Source organism: Carcharodon carcharias, chromosome 3, assembly GCF_017639515.1.
Source record: "Carcharodon carcharias isolate sCarCar2 chromosome 3, sCarCar2.pri, whole genome shotgun sequence".
Classification (NCBI taxonomy): domain Eukaryota; kingdom Metazoa; phylum Chordata; class Chondrichthyes; order Lamniformes; family Lamnidae; genus Carcharodon; species Carcharodon carcharias.
The window spans coordinates 56,044,757-56,066,274 of record NC_054469.1 but is presented as its reverse complement, the minus strand read 5'-3'; the positions used below and the strand labels follow the sequence as shown (position 1 = coordinate 56,066,274).

At 40.7% G+C, this 21,518-nt stretch overlaps 1 protein-coding gene across 1 annotated transcript in view; it reads left to right on the top strand.

Annotated features, from left to right (window-relative positions):
- The window catches only part of myo3a (myosin IIIA), a 611,422-nt gene that overhangs the window by 241,611 nt on the left and 348,293 nt on the right, over positions 1-21,518 (top strand). The window contains exons 5-7 of the mRNA XM_041183939.1: positions 2,159-2,235; positions 4,822-4,967; positions 12,080-12,145. Of these exons, the coding sequence (XP_041039873.1) occupies positions 2,159-2,235; positions 4,822-4,967; positions 12,080-12,145 (289 nt within the window). The remainder of the gene's footprint in view (positions 1-2,158; positions 2,236-4,821; positions 4,968-12,079; positions 12,146-21,518) is intronic.

Here is a 21,518-nt window from a genome sequence, read left to right as displayed (position 1 = left end):
TGATAGTTAAAATCCACCCACTGCCTACAAAGGCCTAACCAACATATACTCTGGTGGAGGGGTAGGGTGTATGGGTTCTGGTGTGTTGACATTAAACAAAAATCTAACTCAAATAGAGAGCGAATGTTAAGCTAACTCATAAAAATATAAGTTTATTGATATCCTGATACGATGTTTACTAATGATATCAACACCTAAAAAAAATTATTTTCAGTTCTTTGGAGGTTTTATTAACTCATGCTTGGGATGTGAGCACCGCTGGCACAGCCGACATTTATTGTCCATCCCTAGTTGTCCAGAAGGTGGGGGTGTGGCTCCTGCTTAATGTAACTGAGTGACCTGCTACACTTCAGAGTGCAATCATGAGTCAGCCACATTGATGGGGAACTGGAGATGTGCATGGGTTAGACTGAGTAAGGATGACAGGTTACCTTCCCTAAAAGGACATTAGTGAACCAGTTGCAGTTTTATAACAATCCAACAGCTTCATGTTCACCATTACCAATCCTGATTTCTTTAACTAAATTCAAATTCACAAACTTCAATTTAAGATTTGATTCCTCTTGGGATTACAAGTCCAGTAACATAGCTTCTATGCTATCTATGGGCGACATCCCTTAACACACCCTCTGAACTGCAAAACCTCCTCTGTAACCAACTGTAACCTCACCATCTATTTTATCCTCCTCTCTGAAAACTGTTGCCCTCATTCAAGATATCATTTTGCAAAGCCAACAAGCTACCCAAAAAATTCTCAATTTTTGCTTGTGCACTTACATTAGCTATGAAATCTGCCTTATTATAGATTTCATTTTTACTTGAAACAACCTTTTGAGTGCATTTTATTTTAAATCCAGATTCTACCACAATTGTACTCAGACCTTTGGTCAACTGTTTGCTGTAAGTGGTGTAAATCAAATTACTGCACCTGTATATTAAGTAGTATATCAAAAATGATCTACTTTCCTTCATCCTAGACAGGCACCTTGGTGCTAAAACTTGATCAAGCACAACTTGAAAGTATCAGAAAGCAAAAGATGATTTAAAAGAAAATAAACAGTTCAGAATTCATTTAATCAGATTTTAAGTTACAGCCCAAAAGAAACATGATTGAAGTAGATTTGTTACTGCCGCATAGTTGGTTATAGTTGGAGAAAGTAAATGTAGTGGGATTATAACCAAACCCTGCATATTCAATGCATACTGTTCAAGCTTGGCCTTGCTCATGTGCCAAAAGCAGAAGACAAACCAAATAATGCCTTAATTCAAGCTCTATGTCAAAAACCATGCCAAGATCCATCATGAGTTTAGAGAATTCTACCAAGGGTTACAAATGTCCTGGGTGATAGTTGGATTAGGTCTGATAAAAATCAAGTTGGCAGCATTGCCTTTCAACTTTCATTGGAAAGAAGCACGTGTTGCTGTGGACAATGCCCGTCTGAGCATGATTGGTGTTGCAGGGTTCCTGTTCATAGGGTTTAGCCTTGGGGAAGAGGTATGATGTTCAGAGGTGGAAGGAAACTGCAGAGATTTTATTTTTACAGTTGCTGATGTTTCCATTTCTGCAGCATTATTTTCCAGAGACAACAACACCAGTGGGAAAAAAACCTCACATGGCAGTGGAAACAATGCTTTCCATGGAATGTTTTATTTGATTTAAATGAAAATAAAATACATTTTCCCCTAATGTTATCAAAATGTAGTCAGCCTGAATATAAAATATTTAAATCCATTTTATGCGCACAATTAACTACTCTGCTAACATTAGAAAATACAGAAAAATATGCCTGTGCCTCTTGATTATAATTCAGTTCCCTCATATGTTGGTCTCATTGTTATAGAATTGAACAGCACAGAAGAGACCATGCCTCCCATCCTACCTGTGCTGGCATTCAGGTAGTGCAATCCCAAAATCATTCCCTCTTAAATGCAAATTCCCCAAATAATATCACCAACACTCAATAGAACCAAACAGGACAATAAAAGGGTGTTAAAATTCTTCCAAAATTTCTTTAACAGTTTGATTTTCTTTTAAGAGTTTGCTGAAACTGTTTTTTTTTTAAAACAGTGGGTATAGTTAGTCAGAGGAGTGTTTGTAATGCTGTTGGGCTATATGTCAGCTTCATTTCATGATGATTTGGTCTAATTCCTGCAATAGGTGTTTCAGCTCAGTTAACTAGCACTCGCCTTCGCTGCAACACATCTGTTGGAACCCCTTTCTGGATGGCCCCAGAGGTAAGTAAGAAAACTCAAAGGACAGCCCCCATATGCATTGTTACCCAACCCTTGAGTGCTGGCTTCCTTGCACTTACATTTCTTTTTATTACTGCATTGCAGCATTTGTTCTTCACAGTTGTTAACACCTTTATGAGTGTATCAGTTACTTGATTTATCTATTTGAATGATGACAAAAATGCATCAGCTGACAATGTGAAGTGGAGAGAATAACGTATTCCCTTAATAGCCTGAATCAATGTAGGAACTGGAAGTGTAGTCCAAGTGTTCCTTCAGCCCAAGGACAGGCTTACACAGTCTGATGTGTTAGCCATAACCCCTTCTCCCTTCATTATTGAATTCAGATGGAGTACCGAAGACTTGTGAGCTAAACAAAAGCAGTTTACCCAGGCACAAAAATATCAAGTCAAAAATATCAAGCCAAGCCACATTTCAATTATATCTGTTGTCAGGCACTACTTCATTACATTTCACTTTCTTGCCTCAGGGCGGAGAGGAATAAACTTTTCTTCAGTCTGAGTTACTAGCTGTTGCTAGTCCAATCATGCAACTAATCACTTCTCCAACAAATATTCAAGGTTTTGCAACATTACATCACAAGGAGTAAATATTACCACAGTGTCTTTGTTTTAACATGACGTATATTTGAAAAGTTTTGCAAATGGCCTGCACGTACCTCCTGGACTCATCACATTGACTTTCTGTCCACCTTAACCATCAATTTTTTTCATTGGTTTAAAATGAAAGACCAACAGATCAGGAATGTGTGAATCATAAAAGAGAGTGGCTAACAATTTCAATGGCTTGATAATCTACTCTGTAGTACAATGCATAGCATACCTATTATTATAAATACATATATCAAAAAATGAAATACAGAGTTTAAATCTGTCTCCTTGGTTCCCTTTTTTTTTTACCTACAGGGATAGCCAGGGGATAGAAGTCAGTACCATGTTATACAGTTTTTACCAGAACAAACATTTGATTGCATCCATGTCTCTCACTGGTCACCTTCTAAAGTCCACCATCGACAGCGTAAAACTATTTTCAAGTCAAGCACCATGGCTAAAAAAATTATATTTTTCCTTAAGCCAATAATTAATTCATTCTTATCCCACCTGCCTCTATTGTCTCCTCAAGAAACCACCTTTGGATTATTTAGTACAATGCTCGACACTCGAAGGAAAGAGCACATTTCAGGAATCAGGATTTACCTTTGCTCTGAACCTTTGTGAATTCCTATAGAACAAAAAGAATTTGTAATGACCCTGGTAGGGCTTCATTCAAACACCCTTAACACTTTGACCTCTTACATTTCTTACAATGTTAGCTGAAGGCTTCATCTATGGGCATAGTAATGTCTACCATGCACATCATAAAGTCACAGAAGAAAGTGCCTTCTGCATTCCCTACGTTTGCAAATCAGGCAGTTAAAGAGTGGCATTCTTCTGTTTAGCACATTCCAACCATAATCTCAAATTTACGAAAGAGCATTTTGGAATTCATTCATGTGTGCTCTTCCCAAAGGCAGACTCTTAGCTCATTGTCTGCTGATGCTTCATCCTGAGCTGTTTTCTTGGCAGTTTTTTTCAGTGGTTGTTTATCATTTCCGTTCTCAGGGACAGGGCAAGGAGGCAGGTCCCTTGTCTTCCCCAGCTATAATCGGAATCAAACTTGTTGGTGTTATTCTGAACCATATGCTAGCTATCTAACCAACTAAGCCAACCGCACCACCTCCCCACCAAACCCTTTTTGGAATTAAAAGAAAAAAATTGATGTGTTTATATTACTAATGAATGTGTTAAAGTGTTTGTGTGAAGTCCCTCCTTAGTGAATTTAATAAAGGCATTATTCTATTTAAAACTTGAAACTTTTGTTAAAAGTTTCATAACACATACTAACATGCTTATTATTAATATTGCACAGCATAATTTCAACCCCAGGCAAGAATTGATTTGACTATCCTATTTCTGTAAGAATTCAATACGGATTCCAAACCTCTTCTTTTTCTAGCTTAGTTACACTTTGCCCTATTATGGAAGCAGTGTAAAAGGGATCGTAAAAAGTATATCGTGCTCTTTGTTTATAGTAAACCAAATCCACTAACTAAAAGCTACAGTTTTTGTATGAGTCAATGTTAAACTAACCAGTAACCAGATCTAAAACTAGCTTAAGATGTAAGTCATATGAGTTACAACCCAATGAGTTACAACTCAACCAAAGTTACTGAGACTGAAACTCTTTCAGGAACAACCTGCCAATTCTACTCAGCGAAATAATCCTTAATGATACACAAGAAGAAGGAAAGTCAGGAAGTTCCACAGTGAAGTTCACTCAGAGGAGCTGAAATCATAACATTTACAGAAAAGCAAGTCTACAAAACATTGACTAGCCAGCACAAATCATTTTTTTTGACAATGTGTGTTGTAACTCTTGTAAATTTGAGATTTTCTGAAGCTGAACTGTAATGTTATAAATATTATAGATGTATGATATGAATTTAACATACCTTCCAGGTAATGGAAGAGAATTGCTATCAATACTTGTTGGTAACAGAGGATGTATATTTGATTTCCTGGTGATCAGGTAATAGCATGTGAACAGCAGCTGGATTCCAGTTACGATGTACGATGCGATGTCTGGTCTTTGGGTATAACAGGCATTGAACTTGCAGATGGTAACCCACCTCTAACAGATCTACATCCAATGAGGGCACTCTTCAAGATACCCAGGTAATTCAGTCTTGTGCGTATTATAATTAACTAAACCTTAAAAATTGTTCACCTGAGAAATGGAAGAATTCTCACCGGTGATTCTTTTTCTAAGCTTGAGGTGAAGCATTATTGGGGTCAAACCTCAGAAGCATTCACTCTGATCATGTTACACTTGGCTTAGAAATGCCGACATTGATGCTAAAAGAACAGAAGTGTTTTCTCCCTTCACTGACTATCTCTCATTTTCAATACAAATTCCCTCTTATTTTAAAGTGTGAGCATTATACCCAGTGAAATGTGGCTTAACTTAATATCTGGTCTGAAGATGAATTCTGGAGAAAGGAATTACAGAGTGCCTGCTGTTGCTTTACTTAGGGCAGGATTTTCCTGTCAGCTGGTTGGGGGGCAGGGCTCGCTCACCAACACGTCAAATGATGTGCGGTGACGTTGGATGGAACTCCGGACATCATCGTGCCCCATTTAAATTTTCAGGTAGGCCAGGGATCAGGAAAATCATCTGTGCGCCCGCTGACCTGTCAATAGCCAATTGAGGCCATTGACAGAGTCATTTAAGTAATTAATGAACCTGCCCATCCAACCTTAAGGTTGACGGGCAGGCCAGGAGTCCTGGCGGGCATTAGAAAAAGCATGAAATCTCATCCATAGGCAGGATGAGGTTTCATGTAGGTTTTTAAAATTTAATTAAATTTTTTTAAAAAGTTATGGACGTGTCCCTACTCATGTGACAGTGTCGCATGAGGGGACATGTCAGGGATTTTTTTTCTATTTTTAATAATTTGTGCATTAGAGACAATCTCCCTGAGGCAGCACTTAGCCTCAGGGAGATGAGTGTGCTCTTTTGTGCGCATGCACGATTCCTCCCGCCCGCACAGGGAGTGCATAGCGCTTCCGTGCGGGCGTCACGCTGGGCTGGCCTTAATTGGCCCACCCACGTAAAATGGCAGTGTGCCCCCGATAGGAGGCGCCAATTGAAGGCGCATCTCTGTGCGCCCGCACTTCAACTTCCCCCACCAACGGGGGCAAAATCCTGCCCTTAATTTCTATGTTTCAAAGCATAATGAAATCCCTTGTAAATTTGGAATCCTAATAGCTACAACACTGACATTTATGCAGCAATGTGGAAAATTGGCCAGGTATGTCCTGTCCATAAAAAGCAGGACAAATCTAACCCGGCCAATTACTGCCCCATCAGTCTACTCTCGATCATCAGCAAAGTGATGGAAGGAGTTATCGACAGTGCTATCAAGCAGCACTTACTCAGCAATAACTTGCTCACTAATGCTCAGATTTGGTTCTGCCAGGGCCACCCAGCTCCTGACCTTGTTACAGCTTTGGTTCAAACATGAACAAAATAGCAGAACTGAAAAGGTGGGGTGAGGGCAATTGCCTTGATATCAAGGCAGCACTTGACCGAGTGTGGCATCTAAGAGCCCTAACAAAGCTGGAGTCAATGGGAATCAGGGTGAAATATCTCTGCTGGTTGGAGTCATACTGAGCACAAAGGAAAGTGGTTGTGGTTGTTGGAGGTTAACTATTTCAGTTCCAGGACATCACTGCAGGAGTTTCTCAGGGTTGTGTCCTAGGCCCAACCATCTTCAATTGCATCATCAATAACCTTTCCTCCATCATAAGATCAGAAGTGGGGATGCTCGCTGATGATTGCACAATGTTCAGCACCATTTGTGATTCCTCAGATACTGAAGCAGTCCGTGCCCATATGCAGCCAAGCCTGGACAACATTCAAGCTTGGGCTGATAAGTGACAAGTAGCATTCGTGCCACACAAGTGCTAGGCAATGATCATCTCCAACAAGGGAATCCAACAATCTCCCCATGACATTCAATGGCATTACCACCACTGAATCCACCATTATCAACATTCTGGGAGTTACCCTTGACCAGAAACTAAACTGGACCAGCCATATAAGGAGCAGGTCAGAGATTGGGAATTCTAGAGATTAACTCACCACCTAACTGCCTAAAACCTGTCCACCATCTACTAAGCACAGGTTAGGAGTGTGATGGAATACCCACCACTTGCCTGGATAAGTGTAGCTCCAAAAGCCCTCAAGAAGTTGGATACCATCCAGAACAAATCAGCCTACTTGATTGGTACCCCATCCACCACCTCCAACATCCACTCCCTCCACCACTGACTCACAGTGGCAGCAGTGTGTACCATCTACAAGTTGCACTGCAGCAACTCACCAAGGTTCCTTCAATAGCACCTTCCAAACCCATGACCTCACAGTCACTGGATCAAAATCCAGTTAACTCCATCTCTAACAGCACTGTGGTGTACCTACACTACATGGACTGCAGTGGTTCAAGAAGGTGGCTCATCACCACCTTCTCAAGGGCAATTACGGATCAGCAATGAAAATGCTGGCCTAGCCAGTGATGCCCACATCCTATGAAAAGAACGATAAACAAAAAAAAGCAAATTCCTGTCAGTATCCTGATATGTACCGAATGCTACCAAGACTTGTTTTTCTCTCCGGGGTGGCAGTTGCTGTCTTGTTCCATTTTAACATTGTTCTATTTAATGCTTTTCGCTCTTTCTGCCAAATACACATATATTCTACAATGTTTAGCTTCCCAGGCTGTTTCCAACATCATGAAAAATTTGGAAATGCCATTTGCACAGCTAAACATATGTGACAGGTGAAATCTATTTTTGCTAACAGTGGTAAAAAAATGAAGCAAAGGACAAATTTTATTGCAGGGATTCTTCATCAAAATGCATGGAAAGCATTTGTTATGATCCCCATAGACACTGTTAAAAACAGAAGAAATAAGAGCAGGAGTAGGCTATTCGGCCTGTCGAGCTTGTTCGGCCATTCAGTGAGATCATCGCTGATGTGATTGTGGCTTTAACTCCACTTTCCTGCCTGCTCCCCATAACCCTTGACTCCCTTGTTGATAAAAAATCTGTCTAATTCAGCCTTGAATATATTCAATAACCCAGCATTCACTGCTCTTTGTGGAAGAGAATTCCAAAGACTAATGACCCTCTGAGAGAAAAAAAAAATCCTTATCTCAGTCTTAAGTGGGACACCCATTATCTCTAAACTGCACCCCCTAGTTCTTGATTCCCCCAGGAGGGGAAACATTTTCTCAGCATCCACCCTATCAAGTGGCTCAGAATCTTATGTCTCAATAAGATCAGCTCTCATTTCTTAAAATTCCAATGAGTATGGGCCCAACCTTCTCAACCTTTCCTCATAAGACAGTCCCTTCATCCCAGGAATCAGCTTAATGAACATTCCCTGAACCGTTTCCTATGCAAATAACCAATAAGTTTTAAGAAGAGCTGAATTTGCCATCAATGGACAGAAAGAATTGAAGGACAAGAGTTCACTGTTAAGACTATTATTGTAGCAAAAAGACTAAAATGAACATAGGTCAAGCATTAACAGGCAACTAAGACAACTAACTAAAGAGAAAGATGAGTTTCATATTCATTGAATAACACAACCCCAATACATCTTACAAAAAACTTTTACATACTGCTATGCCATTGGTCGATATGTAGCATTACAGAAATAGTCCCGAGGTCACTCCCAGCTTGCCAGTGGAGGTTCACTTCTTCCCTACCACCAGGTCAAAACTGTCAGGGTCCTTCAACAATCATTCCTCTCAGCCTGTGTTTTCCTGGATACGAGTACAAGCAGCAAGACACACTTTGGTGACTCTCTTTTCCTTAAATTTTCCAGAGCCCCACCTGTTCTGTTCCCTTGCTTTTGAACAGAAACCAAACTCTCCCCAGCATCCTGCTTGGTTCTTAACACAGAAACAATTCCCCCTGCTTCTCCACAGCAGTAGCTTATTTGTCGCTATATCTCAAATAGAAGTTTTCCTTTTTTTACCATGAGATACTGTGAAAAGTTGTTAAAACTGCCAGCCCATCTCGATGGCTTCCTGTTTGAGTTTCTCTCCCCATAACAACTGGATCACATGGGAACACCTCCGAGCTGAGGTGTTTATACAAAATTACCTGTTTTGCTTTGAGTTAAAGGTACATTGAAAATCATAACCATCTTGTAAAGTTGAGCATTCATAACACATTGACTGGTCCAGTGTTAAGGTGTAAGATAAATGGAAAATAATGGGTGTAGTATGAATTACCATATAAATAGATAATGGATATTAGATTCAGAGGATACTCAACAGATCAGACTTTAATTTCATAGTTTATAATAACATTGGAGTCGCAATGAATTTTACAGTGTAGCTGCTCATTTCATTAAAATTTTTACAATATCTTTATGACTACCATTGCCAATATTTGTTATTTAGAAGAACACTCTAGAATTAATTTTGTGATGTTATCAGAAATGTAAGGGGTAATGTTCTCCTGAAACAATACGCAGCTTAACTTATTTTGAGAAGTAAAAGAGGCAAAGATTGATGAATTATTTTTATTAAAATATTGCACCTGAGTACCGAGTTTTCATTTGTGTTTTGTTGCTGCTTCTTATGAAAGAAATGAGTAATGGTTTGTTTTTTGATCAGCAAGGGAATCTGCAGTGGAAATAAAACTGTTAAATGGAGAGTTCATTTGATCTTCAATTATGATATTAAAGACCTCGCAATCTTCAGTAGAGTCCAAGCGTCAACATACCCAATCAAAACAGCTGGGGAATTAAAATTCAATTAATGTAATAAATCCAGAATAAAAATCTAGTATCAGTAATAATGATTGATGCCGGACCATTTTAAAAGCCCATTTGGTTCATGAATAACCTTTAGGGAAATAAATATGCCATCCTTACCCGGTCCGGCCTAGATGCAACTCCAGACCCACAGCAGTGTGGTGGACTCTCAACTGCCCTAGCAATGCACTCAATTATCACCACCACCTTTTCAAGGGCAATGAGGGATGGGTATTATATGCCCTTTGCCAGCAACATCCACATCTCATGAATGAATGAATTAATTAATTAATTGAAAACTTCAGAACTGAGATTGGTAGATTTTTGTCAGGTAAGGTTTAGGATAGGTTTAGGCTACATGGAGTTAAGATACAGATCAGCCTTGATCTAATTCAATTGTGGAACAGGTTTGAGGGATTGAATGGCCTATTCCTGTTCCTATGTTCCTTTGTTTCTATGGTCAAACCACACACTGAATACTGCATACAGTTGTTGAGAAACAAGGGAGACATTCAAGTTCTGCAGACTTAAAGGTCTGACTCACCAAGCTTCCATAGGCAACACCTTCCAAATCCACTACCACCACCATTTAGAAGGAAAAGAACAGCAGACACATGGGAACACCACCACCTGGAAGTTCCTCTCCAAGCCACACACCATCCTGACTTGGAAATATATCACTATTCCTTCACTGTGGCTGGGTCAAAATCCTGGAACTCCATCCCTAAGAGCACGGTGGGTATACCTACACAGCACGGACTGCAGCAGTTCAAGAAGACAGCTCACCACCACCTTCTCAAGGGCAATTAGGGATGGGCAATAATTGCTGGTCTAGCCAGTGATGCCTGCATCCCGTGAATGAATAAGAAAAGAGAAGAAAGACTAAAGAAATTTGGACTTTTTAGCCTTGAAAGGTGGCATCCAAGAACTGATCACATGAAAGGATATAAGAGTGTAAATATTGAAAAATAAACCTGGTAGTTAAATTAAACAGTAGGACAAACCAGGTTTAAAGCAGTCTAATGAAAATTTAGGGCTGATTTCAGGAAAGCTTTCTTCACACAAAGAATGGCCAGTGCACCTCTGATAGAACAGTGGAACTGGAAACACTGGAATCATTTAAGAACCAGTTTGATTATGTAACGGGAGGACTTTAGAGTCTTTCTGGGTTCATGAGCAAAATAAGCTGAATGGCCTCCTTCTTCCACAATTAGATAGCGATCTTGTGGTCATAGCGCAATAACCACTAAAGCAAGTAGCCTATTGATAGCCCCAGCTTCTGTCCAATCACTTGCTATCCCATCAGCTTCTAGCTCAGTTTCCCCCAATATACAGCCTTCTAAAATGGTGAACATGCATATACCAGGACATCAACTAAGAATTATTTTGGGTAAAAGTACTTGGAAGTGTATCTTGAGGCTTTTTGCACAATTATGTGTGGGACAGTATTCATGAAATGGTTGAGCTTCCTAACCAGAGTTTGGTATCCTCAGAATTCCTCGATTACTTAATATCTGTTATTTTATATTTTGATGGACAACAGGAGAACAATTCTTTTAACCCCAAATCAGTGATAATCTTGTACTATTTGACCATCATATTCTCAGGGCAGAGAAGGACTTTGTCTCCGTGAAAAAGTATGTAACATAATATTTTCCTTTTTGTTTCCAATGAAGGAAATCATGTTGACTCATTATGCCACATTACATGATGTCATCATGTCTAAAAATTAACTATGTCACTTCTGCCTTCCCTCTCTCCAAAGAAGTAAAGTATTTGACAAACTCTTTTTCATAACATCACTGCCTCTATAAAGTTAGGTTAAAATACAGCATAGGCTTGGTTTAGGCTGCAGTTAAACACAACAACAGAAATTTGCAGGCATCACTGAATGCATTTTCACAGTTCAAAATAAAATCCAAAAGGTTGTAGTAAAAGGGCCATTTTAAGTATCTACAGCAGTAGCAGTAAATCATTGAAGATTAATACCATTACTCACTACCTTAATACCTATTAAATAGAACAGTTACTGTTGCAATGTCAAATGCCTTTGTATAGTTAAAATGACATCAGAACTACTTAAAATAAAGTAATTCTATGGTAAGAACACATCATTTATTTGTGCTTTCAGAAAACCACTTAACCTGCAGATATATTTGATTGGAGCTTAATAGACCATCCACTGCAGCTACATTCCAAAGACATGCATGAGCAATGGTGGAGACACAGAACTATATTTGGCTCTTAGTGACTGTGTATCCCTAGGCTTATATATCTGTGTGGGTGGCATATAGAATAAGACATAAATGAGGTATAATTGCACTAACGACTAAGTCCTTCAAGCTGTGGAGTCAATTACTTTGCAATGATTTTTGTAGACATATTCTTTATAATTGCATTTTCTGGATTTTACCACTTTGAGAACTCTAATATTTCTTTATGCTTCTTTCCTCAGAAATCCACCTCCAAAACTGCATCAGCCAGAGCTGTGGTCAGAATTGTTTAATGATTTTATTACCATGTAAGTGATATCATTAGATCCATGGGGCAGCATTGGTTGTGCGGGTGCAGGCACGAGTGGGCGGATTCCCAGTCGGCGTCCTCAGTCAGGAGCGCGGCATCATTTTATGTGGGCGGGCCAATTAAGGCCCGTCCCAGCGTGACATCTGCCCGGAAGCGCTGTGTGCTCCCTGTGTGGGTGCGGGGGGGAGATTTCCTGAGCTGGGAGAGCACTCTTTCGTGCATGCGGCGAAAGAGCGCACAAATCTCCCTGAGGCTAAGTGCTGCCTCAGGAAGCTCGGCTCAAGTTTGAAAACTTTATTAAAGGGAGAAAAAATATTCCTGACGTGCCCCCTCATGTGACACTGTCACATGAGTAGGGACATGTCAATTACTTTTATTTAAACATTTTTTACACATTTTAAATCCCTCATGAAACCTCAACCCTCCTTTGAATGAGGTTTCATGTTTTTTTCTGAAGGCTGCCTGGGCTCTTCGCCTGCCTGCCAACCTTAAGGTTGGACAGGCAGGTCCACTAATTGGATTCATTACTTTTTTAAAGGCCTTAAATGGCTGTTGATAGTTCAGTGGGCGCGCAGCCGACTCCGGTGCACGTCCGCCGAAATAAAGATCAGAATGACGCGCGGTGACGTTGGGACGCATGCCCGACATCGCCCCAAATCATTTTATGCATCAACAAGTGGGCCCCGTCCCTGCTTGCTGACCAGAAAATGCAGCCCATGGAATTCTCATGGCACCATCTGAATGTCATTGCAATCTGTACAAGACTGTGCATGAGTGAAGTGTAACATTAGAATGTATAATACCCTCATCTCCATGACATGACTTCCTTTGCACTAAAAAGACCAAAAAGCAGCCTAGGAATCATAAAACATTTACAGCCAATCCTAGGCTTCCTTTAATGAAAACAAAATGTGCTCAAAAAGCTTGACAGGTTTGGCAGCATCCAAAGCTCCAAAGAAAAGTCATATTGGGCTCAAAATGTTAACTCCATTCCTTTCTCCACTGATGCTGCCAGAGCTGCTGAGTTTTTCGACCCCTTCCTGTTTTTATTTCAGATCTCCAGCATCTGGATATTTTACTTTTATCCTAGGCTTCTTTAGGTCTTGCTTTCTCAGTACTCATATTCTCTAATTCTGCAGCCTTAACAAGTCTGTTTTACACAGATTTATACAAATATTGAGGCTCAAACGTGTCTGTAAGTTACTGAAAATTGTATTCTCATGGTATATGACATCAGTTGTCCTCCTTGACATGTTGTACCTACATACAGAATATATTCATTCACCCAAAAATGCTAAAAAAAACCACATTTCAATCTCACTGCAATATTTAATGGCACACTATCACTTCAGATTGAACTGTACCGCATAGTTGTGGAAGCCTGGTATCAGTCTGCTTTCTCCCCTTTGAATTTAGTTCTTTTTTTAAATGACTGTTCAGTAAAAAGTATTAACATGGCAATGAGTTTAACCTATTCTATTATTTTAATAGTGCACACTTCTGAGCAAAATTAATCTATTTTTGTACAACGTTCTCTCACCAAGCAATCTGCCAGCTCAGTATCAGAACAGTAAGTGGCAAATGACTGGTTTTCCTTATGATGAGTAAAATATAATTGCTGAGACCTTTGTACAGTTACACAGCACTGAGAGACACAGCTAACAATAGGAGATGTGACTGATCCAAGTTCTTTGAGTCTAAGTGCTGTATTCTGGATACCTAAAATTGTCCTTCCTTGCGAAGGGTAAAATTAGAGGATAAATTTTCATCTTTTACATTCCTGTCACAGATCTTAAGACATTAGGATTGCATATTGTGATTTTCATCATACTAACCTTGTGATTTTACTTTCATTAATTAGACAGAATAAATAGCACAGAAACAGGCCATTCAGCCCAGCCAGGTCAGGCTTTTTTTTTCTTTCATGGGATGTGGATGTTGCATGAAGAGCCTGCATTTGTTGCCAATTCCTAATTTCCCTTGAACCACTGCAGTCCATCTGGCATAGCTACACCTACAACGCTGTTAAGGAGGAAGTTCCAGGATTTTAATCCAGTGACAGTGAAAGAATGGCAATGTAGTTCCAACTCAGGATGGTGTGTGGTTTGGAGGGGAACTTGCAGGTGGTGGTGTTCCAATGCATCTGTTGCCTTTGTCCTTCTAAGTGGTAGAGTTTGGGAGGTGCCGTTTGGCGAACTGCTGCAGTGCACCTTGCAGATGATACACACTACTGCCACTGTGCATTGGTGGTGAAGGGAGTGAATGTTTAAGGTGTTGGATGGGGTGAAAATCAAATGGGCTGTTTTATCCTGGATGGTGTCAAGCTTCTTGAGTATTGTTGGAGCTGCACTCATCTGGCAAGTGGCAAGTATTCCATCACACTCCTAACTTGTATCTTGTAGATGGTGGACAGAGTTTGGGGAGACAGGAGATGAGTTACTTGCTGCAGGATTCATAGCCTCTAACCTGCTCTTGTAGCCACAGTATTTATATGGCTGGCGCAGTCAGTTTATGGTCATCGGTAAACCCCAGAATGTTGATAGTGGGGGATTCAGTGATGGTCACGCCATTGAACATAAAGTGGCAATGGTTGGATTCTCTCTTGTTGGAGATAACCATTGCCTGGCCCTTGTGTGGCACAAATGTTACTTGCCACTTGTCAGCCCAGGCTGGATATTGTCCAGAGCTTGCTGCATTTTGGACATGGACTGCTTCAGTATCTGAGGAGTCGCAAATGTGCAGAACATTGTGCAAGTATCAGCAAACATCCCCACTTCTGACCTTATGATGGAAGGAAGGTCATTGATGAAGCAGCTGAAGATGGTTTGGCCTAGGGGATGACCCTGAGGAACTCCTGTAGTGATTTTCTGGGACTAAGAAGATTGACCTCCAACAACTACAACTACAATAACATTAGATATCTGTCAGTGCTCTGCCACGGCATCTTATACAAATGAATTATTAAATATATGCATTAGTACCACTACATTCTCTTTCTAGATTCCTTAAAACCATCCACCTTTGTGGATTGTGTGATTGAGGCCATTAGTTGGAATCCAAATAGAAGCTATTATGTATGGTAGCACATACCATTTGGAACTGGGATGGAACTACTCAAAACTTTCACTATCAACAGAGAGAGAAAGCAAACTTTAATTCCATTATCGCATGTGCCCTAGAGATAAATAAGAATATTCAACCCAAGTCACTACCTAATACTGCTTTTGTAAGAATAATTGCAGTAACATTGGGTCTGATTTTGTCAACCCTACCAGCATAATTGGGGTAACATTGACCCTTAAGTTATGTACAGAGGACCTTGATTGCAATTTTTAGGGACCAAGGGGGCCAAATCTTCCCTGGAAATTTAAAAAAATTTTTTGTTTAAATTAAATTTGATCTATTTTTATTTCATTTTTGATATCCTCTTGCAAATGTCTTCCACTGCATCAATCTGAACTTCAAGAACTTTTTGTTTACATATAAATTTATAAGATTTACATATACTTTATTTGTATATTTGCCAAGCACACTACAGCCATGTGTCCCAGGACTAATTTTGAAAGCTAGCCCCAAATCTTTTTTTGATTTAATTATTGTACAACCAGGAAGAGTGTTTCTACTGGTTCCAGAAGAATATTGTGGGCTTCTGCCACCCAAGTTCATCACCAAACTCAGTTCACGACTACCTCCCCTACCCCCAGTTGATCTCCCCACCCTGCTATTCTGGACATATCTGCTGGCTAAATTTACTCCGCACATGCAAGATGGGCAGAAGCAAGTTTTTTGCCTCTGTTTATTAGTCTGCTTGTCTGTTTGTCTGTAAACCATATATCTCAGAAACTAATAGACAGATTTCATTGAAACATGGTACCCAGATAGGGTATGGCCCAAGGAAGAACTGATAAGTTTTTGGTGAAGATGCAGATTTGGACCATGAAATTTGTTAAAGGATCCAATAATATTGGGAAGTAGGATGAATTGACTTTTTCTTTTAGAATGTTGTGGGTTGCTTTATTTAAAATGTTGTTGATTGTTTTAGAATGTTATGGATTATCTCAGCTGCTGTGGTGGAATTTGTCACAGCTGTCAAAATGTGAGCAGTGTTTTCAGAGCAAGTTGTTGAATATGGATGAGACCATAAGACCATAAGACATAGGAGCAGAGGTAGGCCATTCAGCCTATGAGTTTGCTCCACCATTCAATGAGATCATGGCTGATCTGATAATCCTCAACTCCACTTTCCTGTCTTTTCCCCATACACCTTGATTCCCTTACTGATTACAAATCTGTCTATCTCAGCCTTGAATATACTTAATGACCCAGCCTCTACATCCCTCTGTGGTAAAGAATTTCAAAGATTGACCACCCGCTGAGAGAAGAAATTCCTCCTCACTTCTATTTTAATTTGGCGCGCCCTTACTCTGAGATTATGCTCCCTGGTCCTAGACTCTCCCACAAGAGGAAACAACTCTCAGCATCTACCCTGTGAAGCCCCCTAAGAATCTTATATGTTTCAACAAGGTCGCTTCTCATTCTTCTAAAATCCAATAAGCATAGGCCCAACCTACTCAACCTCTCCTCATAAGAAAATCCCTCCATCCCCAGGATCAACCTAGTGAACCTTCTCTGGACTGCCTCCAATGCCATTATATCTTTCCTTAGATAAGGGGACCAAAATTGTTAACAGTATTCTAGGTGCTGTCGAACTAGTGCCTTGTATAGTTTTAGCCCCTATTTTTATACTCCTTTCCCTTTGAAATAAAGGCCAACATTCCATTTGCCTTACCAATTACCTGCTGAACTTTTATGATAGATTTTTGGGATTTATGCACAAGGACCCCCAAATCCCTCTTTGCTTAAGCTTTCTTCAGTCTTTCTCCATATAAGTATTATTCAGATCTTCTATTCTTCCTGCCAAAGTGCATAACCTCATATTTTCCCACATTATATTCCATCTGCCATGGTTTTTCCCACTCAATTAATCTGTCTATGTCCCTCTGTTGACTCTTTGTGTCATCCTCACCACTTGCCTCCCCACCTATTTTTGTGTCATCCGCAAACTTGGCGATAGTACATTCATTTCCCTCATCCAGGTCATTAGTATATATTGTAAATAATTGTGGCTGCAGCACTGATCCCTGTGGCACTCTACTAGTTACAGTCTGCCATCCTAAAAATGCACCCCGTATCCCAACTCTCTGTCTTCTATTAGTTAGCCAGTCCTCTATCCATGCTAATATACTACCTCCAACGCTATGGGCTCTTATCTTATTAAGTAGCCTTATGTGCAGTACCTTATCGAACGCCTTTTAGAAATGCAAATATATTACATCTACTGGTTCCCCTTTATCTATCCTTCTTGTTACCTCCTCAAAGAATTCTAATAAATTTTTCAAGCATGATTTCCCCTTCATGAAGCCATGCTGACTCTGCTTGATTATATTATGCATTTCTAAATGCTCTGCTATTACAGCTTTTATAATAGACTCTAACATTTTCCCAATGACAAATGTTAAGCTAACTGGCCTATAGTTACTTGGTTTTTGTCTCTCTCCCTTTTTGAATATTGGCAGTTTTCCAATCCTTTGGGACTTTTCCAGGATCTAAGGATTCTCAGTCTTGGCCTGAAGCCTCCTCAGTGAGATGGAAGCTGTTACTAAAAAGATATATTTTCTCAGCTTTGTCATTAAAGAGCACCAACCAGGCAGAGAAAAGCCTCAAGGAAGAACTGCATAATTTTATTAACACTGAGTTAACATGGTGCGGTGGATGTATACATTCTAGTGACTGCCCTCCTCAATTCACTTTTGTGCATCTCTAGAAAACAGGCACATTTACAGTAACTAAAATGATGTCCATTCTATTAATAACAGTTAATTTGTGATGGCAGAATTCATAATGCAATTTGTGTTTGTTACCCTGACTGCTCACCTAACACATTGCACAATTTTCGGGTTGGCAGGTGAACATGGCGGTCGGGCCAAGGAGTGGCTGGGAAACAGTCCGCCACCCGCGAATGGCCTCCAATGCATACTGAGAGGCTCAGTGCCACCGGGGTGGGGGCGGGAGGAGGGCAAGCGCTGAAGTCTGCGCAGGCATGAGGGAGCAGGCAATGAAAGCTCCCTCAAAGGCAGAGAGCTGCCTCAGGGAGCTGAAGAACTTTTTTTTAAAATTAATGTTGGAAATCTCATCCTGCCTGTGGACAAGATTTCCTCAAAAATGCAAAGGCTGCCTGGCCAATTTGCCTGCTTGGCAACTGTAACATTGGACGGGCAGCGAAAAATCTCTCTTAATTAATACTTTAATGGCCTTCATAGGCCTCTCAATTGTTGGCGGGTGCGCTGCTGACTCTCGGACCAAACGAAATATCATGCAAGTGTACGATGACATCAGGACACTTGGAGTCATCTCTGGAGATGTCATCACGTGCTATTTTATGCCTGATCGGTTTGGCCATGCACCCGCCTGCGGGATGTAAAAGTCTGCCCACTGATTCTTACCAGTTCAGAACTCGGCAAGATTTTTATGGGAGAAGAGCTGGTTTCTTTCAGTGCCACTGCTATTCCCACTGTTGCCTTCTATTTTTGTGCCGGTATCACATTCTGAGGGTTCAGTATTGATTATATATTTCTGACACCAGAAGCACTATTCATATTATATTTTGTTTCATTTCCAATTAATTATGGCCACTTGAGTAAAGTACCAAGGAAGATCAGCTAGTTGCATCAGTTGAGCACAAGATCCAGGGGCCTGTGCTCCTGTGTTTGAATGCTCGTAGAATTCACTCACCTTATCTGCCTTCTGAGTTGGATTGAACAGCACTTTTTCATTATTTTCTGGCTTTTTTATATTGTAACCAGTGATCAGCTCTGCACCCTATAAGATATATTCCATGGTGTAAACTTTTATCTCTTCAAGGAATTCAATGAGGTTGTCAAGTTCTGAAGGAGATAGCTGAAGAGATAGTGGAGGCGTTAGTAGTGATCTTTCAGGAATCACTCCAGTCAGGGAGGGTCCCAGTGGACTGGAAAATCGCTAATGTAACCCCTCTGTTTAAGAAGGGAGTGAGGCAAAAGATGGGAAATTACAGGCCGATTAGCCTGACCTCAGTCATTGGTAAGATTTTAGAGTCCATTATTAAGGATGAGATTTCAGAATACTTGGAAGTGCATGGTAAAATAGGGCAAAGTCAGCATGGTTTCATCAAGGGGAGGTCATGCCTGACAAATATGTTAGAATTCTTTGAGGTGGTAACGAGTAGGTTAGACAAAGGAGAGCCAATGGATGTTTATACTTGGACTTCCAGAAGGCCTTTGACAAGGTGCTGCACAGGAGGCTGCTCAGTAAGATAAGAGCCCATGGTGTTAGATGCAAGGTACTAGCATGGATAGAAAATTGGCTGTCTGGCAGGAGACAAAGAGTGGGGATAAGGGGGTCCTTCTCAGGATGGCGGCTGGTGACTAGTGGAGTTCCGCAGGGGTAAGTGTTGGGACCACAACTTTTCACTTTATACATTAATGATCTAGATGAAGGAACTGAGGGCATTCTGGCTAAGTTTTCAGATGATACAAAGATAGGTGGAGGGACAGGTAGTATTGAAGAGGCAGGGAAGCTACAGAAGGATTTGGACAGGTTAGGAGAATGGGCAAAGAAATGGCAGATGGAATACAACGTGGGGAAGTGTGAGGTCATGCACTTTGGTAGGAAGAATAGAGTTATAGTCTATTTTCTAAATGGGGAGAGAATTCAGAAATCTGGAGTGCAAAGGGACTTGGGAGTCCTAGTCCAGGATTCTCTTAAGGTTAGCTTACAGGTTGAGTTGGTAGTTTGGAAGGCAAATGCAATGTTGGCATTTATTTTGAGAGGAATAGAATATAAAAGCAGGGATGTGCTGCTGAGGCTTTATAAGGCTCTGGTCAGACCACATTTAGAATATTGTGAGCAATTTTGGGCACCATATCTCAGGAAGGATGTTCTGGCCCTGGAGAGGGTCCAGAGGAGGTTCACGAGAACGATCCCAGGAATGAAAGGCTTAACATATGAGGAATGTTTGAGGACTCTGGGTCTATACTTGATGGAGTTTAGAAGGATGAGGGGGGATCTGATTGAAACTTACAGAATACTGAAAGACCTGGATAGAGTGGACATGGTGAAGATGTTTCCATTTTTAGGAGAGACTAGGACCCAAGGGCACAGCCTCAGAGTAAAGGGAAGACCTTTTAGAACAGAGATGAGGAGAAACTTCTTTAGCTAGAGAGTGGTGAATCTATGGTATTCATTGCCACAGAAGTCTGTGGAGGCCAGGTCATTGAGTGTATTTAAGACCGAGATAGATAAGTTCTTGATTGGTAAGGGGAATCAAAGATTATGGAGAGAAGGTGGGAGAATGGGGTTGAGAAACTTATTGGCCATGATTGAATGGCGGAGCAGATTCGATGGGCCGAATGGCCTAATTTCTGCTCCTATGTCTTATGGTCTTATGGTCAAGCCAGACTTTCACATTTGTCTGTAGACTAATCTCTATGGATTATCTCTCGCCTGCTGAATATACTCACAAGTTTCAACATAATGTGGCTGAAGATCCTTGGAATCATTGCAGTTATGGGCACCCCTTGGGCACCTGGTAGAGGAGGACATTTCAAAAACACATCTCCCAGAAGGTATAGGAATGCTGGTTCATGCAGTTTCAGTCCTTGAATCTTGCTCTCTGCTCTGGAGACCCTGGGGGACCTACTTTCACCCTGTGGAAGATCTACACATCAGATTCATCCTGGATTTCAGATTGCTGGGTGGTCGCAAGGTCAGAACCAAGGAAATGCCTGGTGCAGAAAATTGCTCTCTATCCCTGTCCAGTTTAATATTAAGTGTATATTTGAGGTGGAAATATATTCCATCTTCCCCCTGCCTCATTGGGAGTTGGCAGCCAGAGGCATTTTCTGCAGATACCTGAAGTTCTGGGGTCCTTCCAGAAATCATCTCTCGATTAGGTCTCCTGTATTTGATCTGTTCCCACTGCAGCAGTGCAGGCAAGAATTTGTGGGTTTTGTAGGATAATGTATACTTCTGGAAGTTCAGCAGTGTAGTGAAATTGGGCAGCACTGTCCTGCCGCTGTGGCTGCTAAGTGGGAAAAAAGATGAAGGTGTCAGCCCAGCTGAATAAGGCATCAGTCACCAAGCTGTCATCAGAAAATTGGCTGGTACTCTCAATGCCCTTGCACTAGCCTGAAAGGAGCTGGTGACAAAATTGAGTGCATTCTTTTACAGCTGCAAGTATGGACATCCTCTTAATGCAAATTTCCTGCAAGTCTCTTTGAATTAAGATGGCAAAGCTCCTTAGTCACTGACAGGCAGCAGAGCCAAGCCCTGTA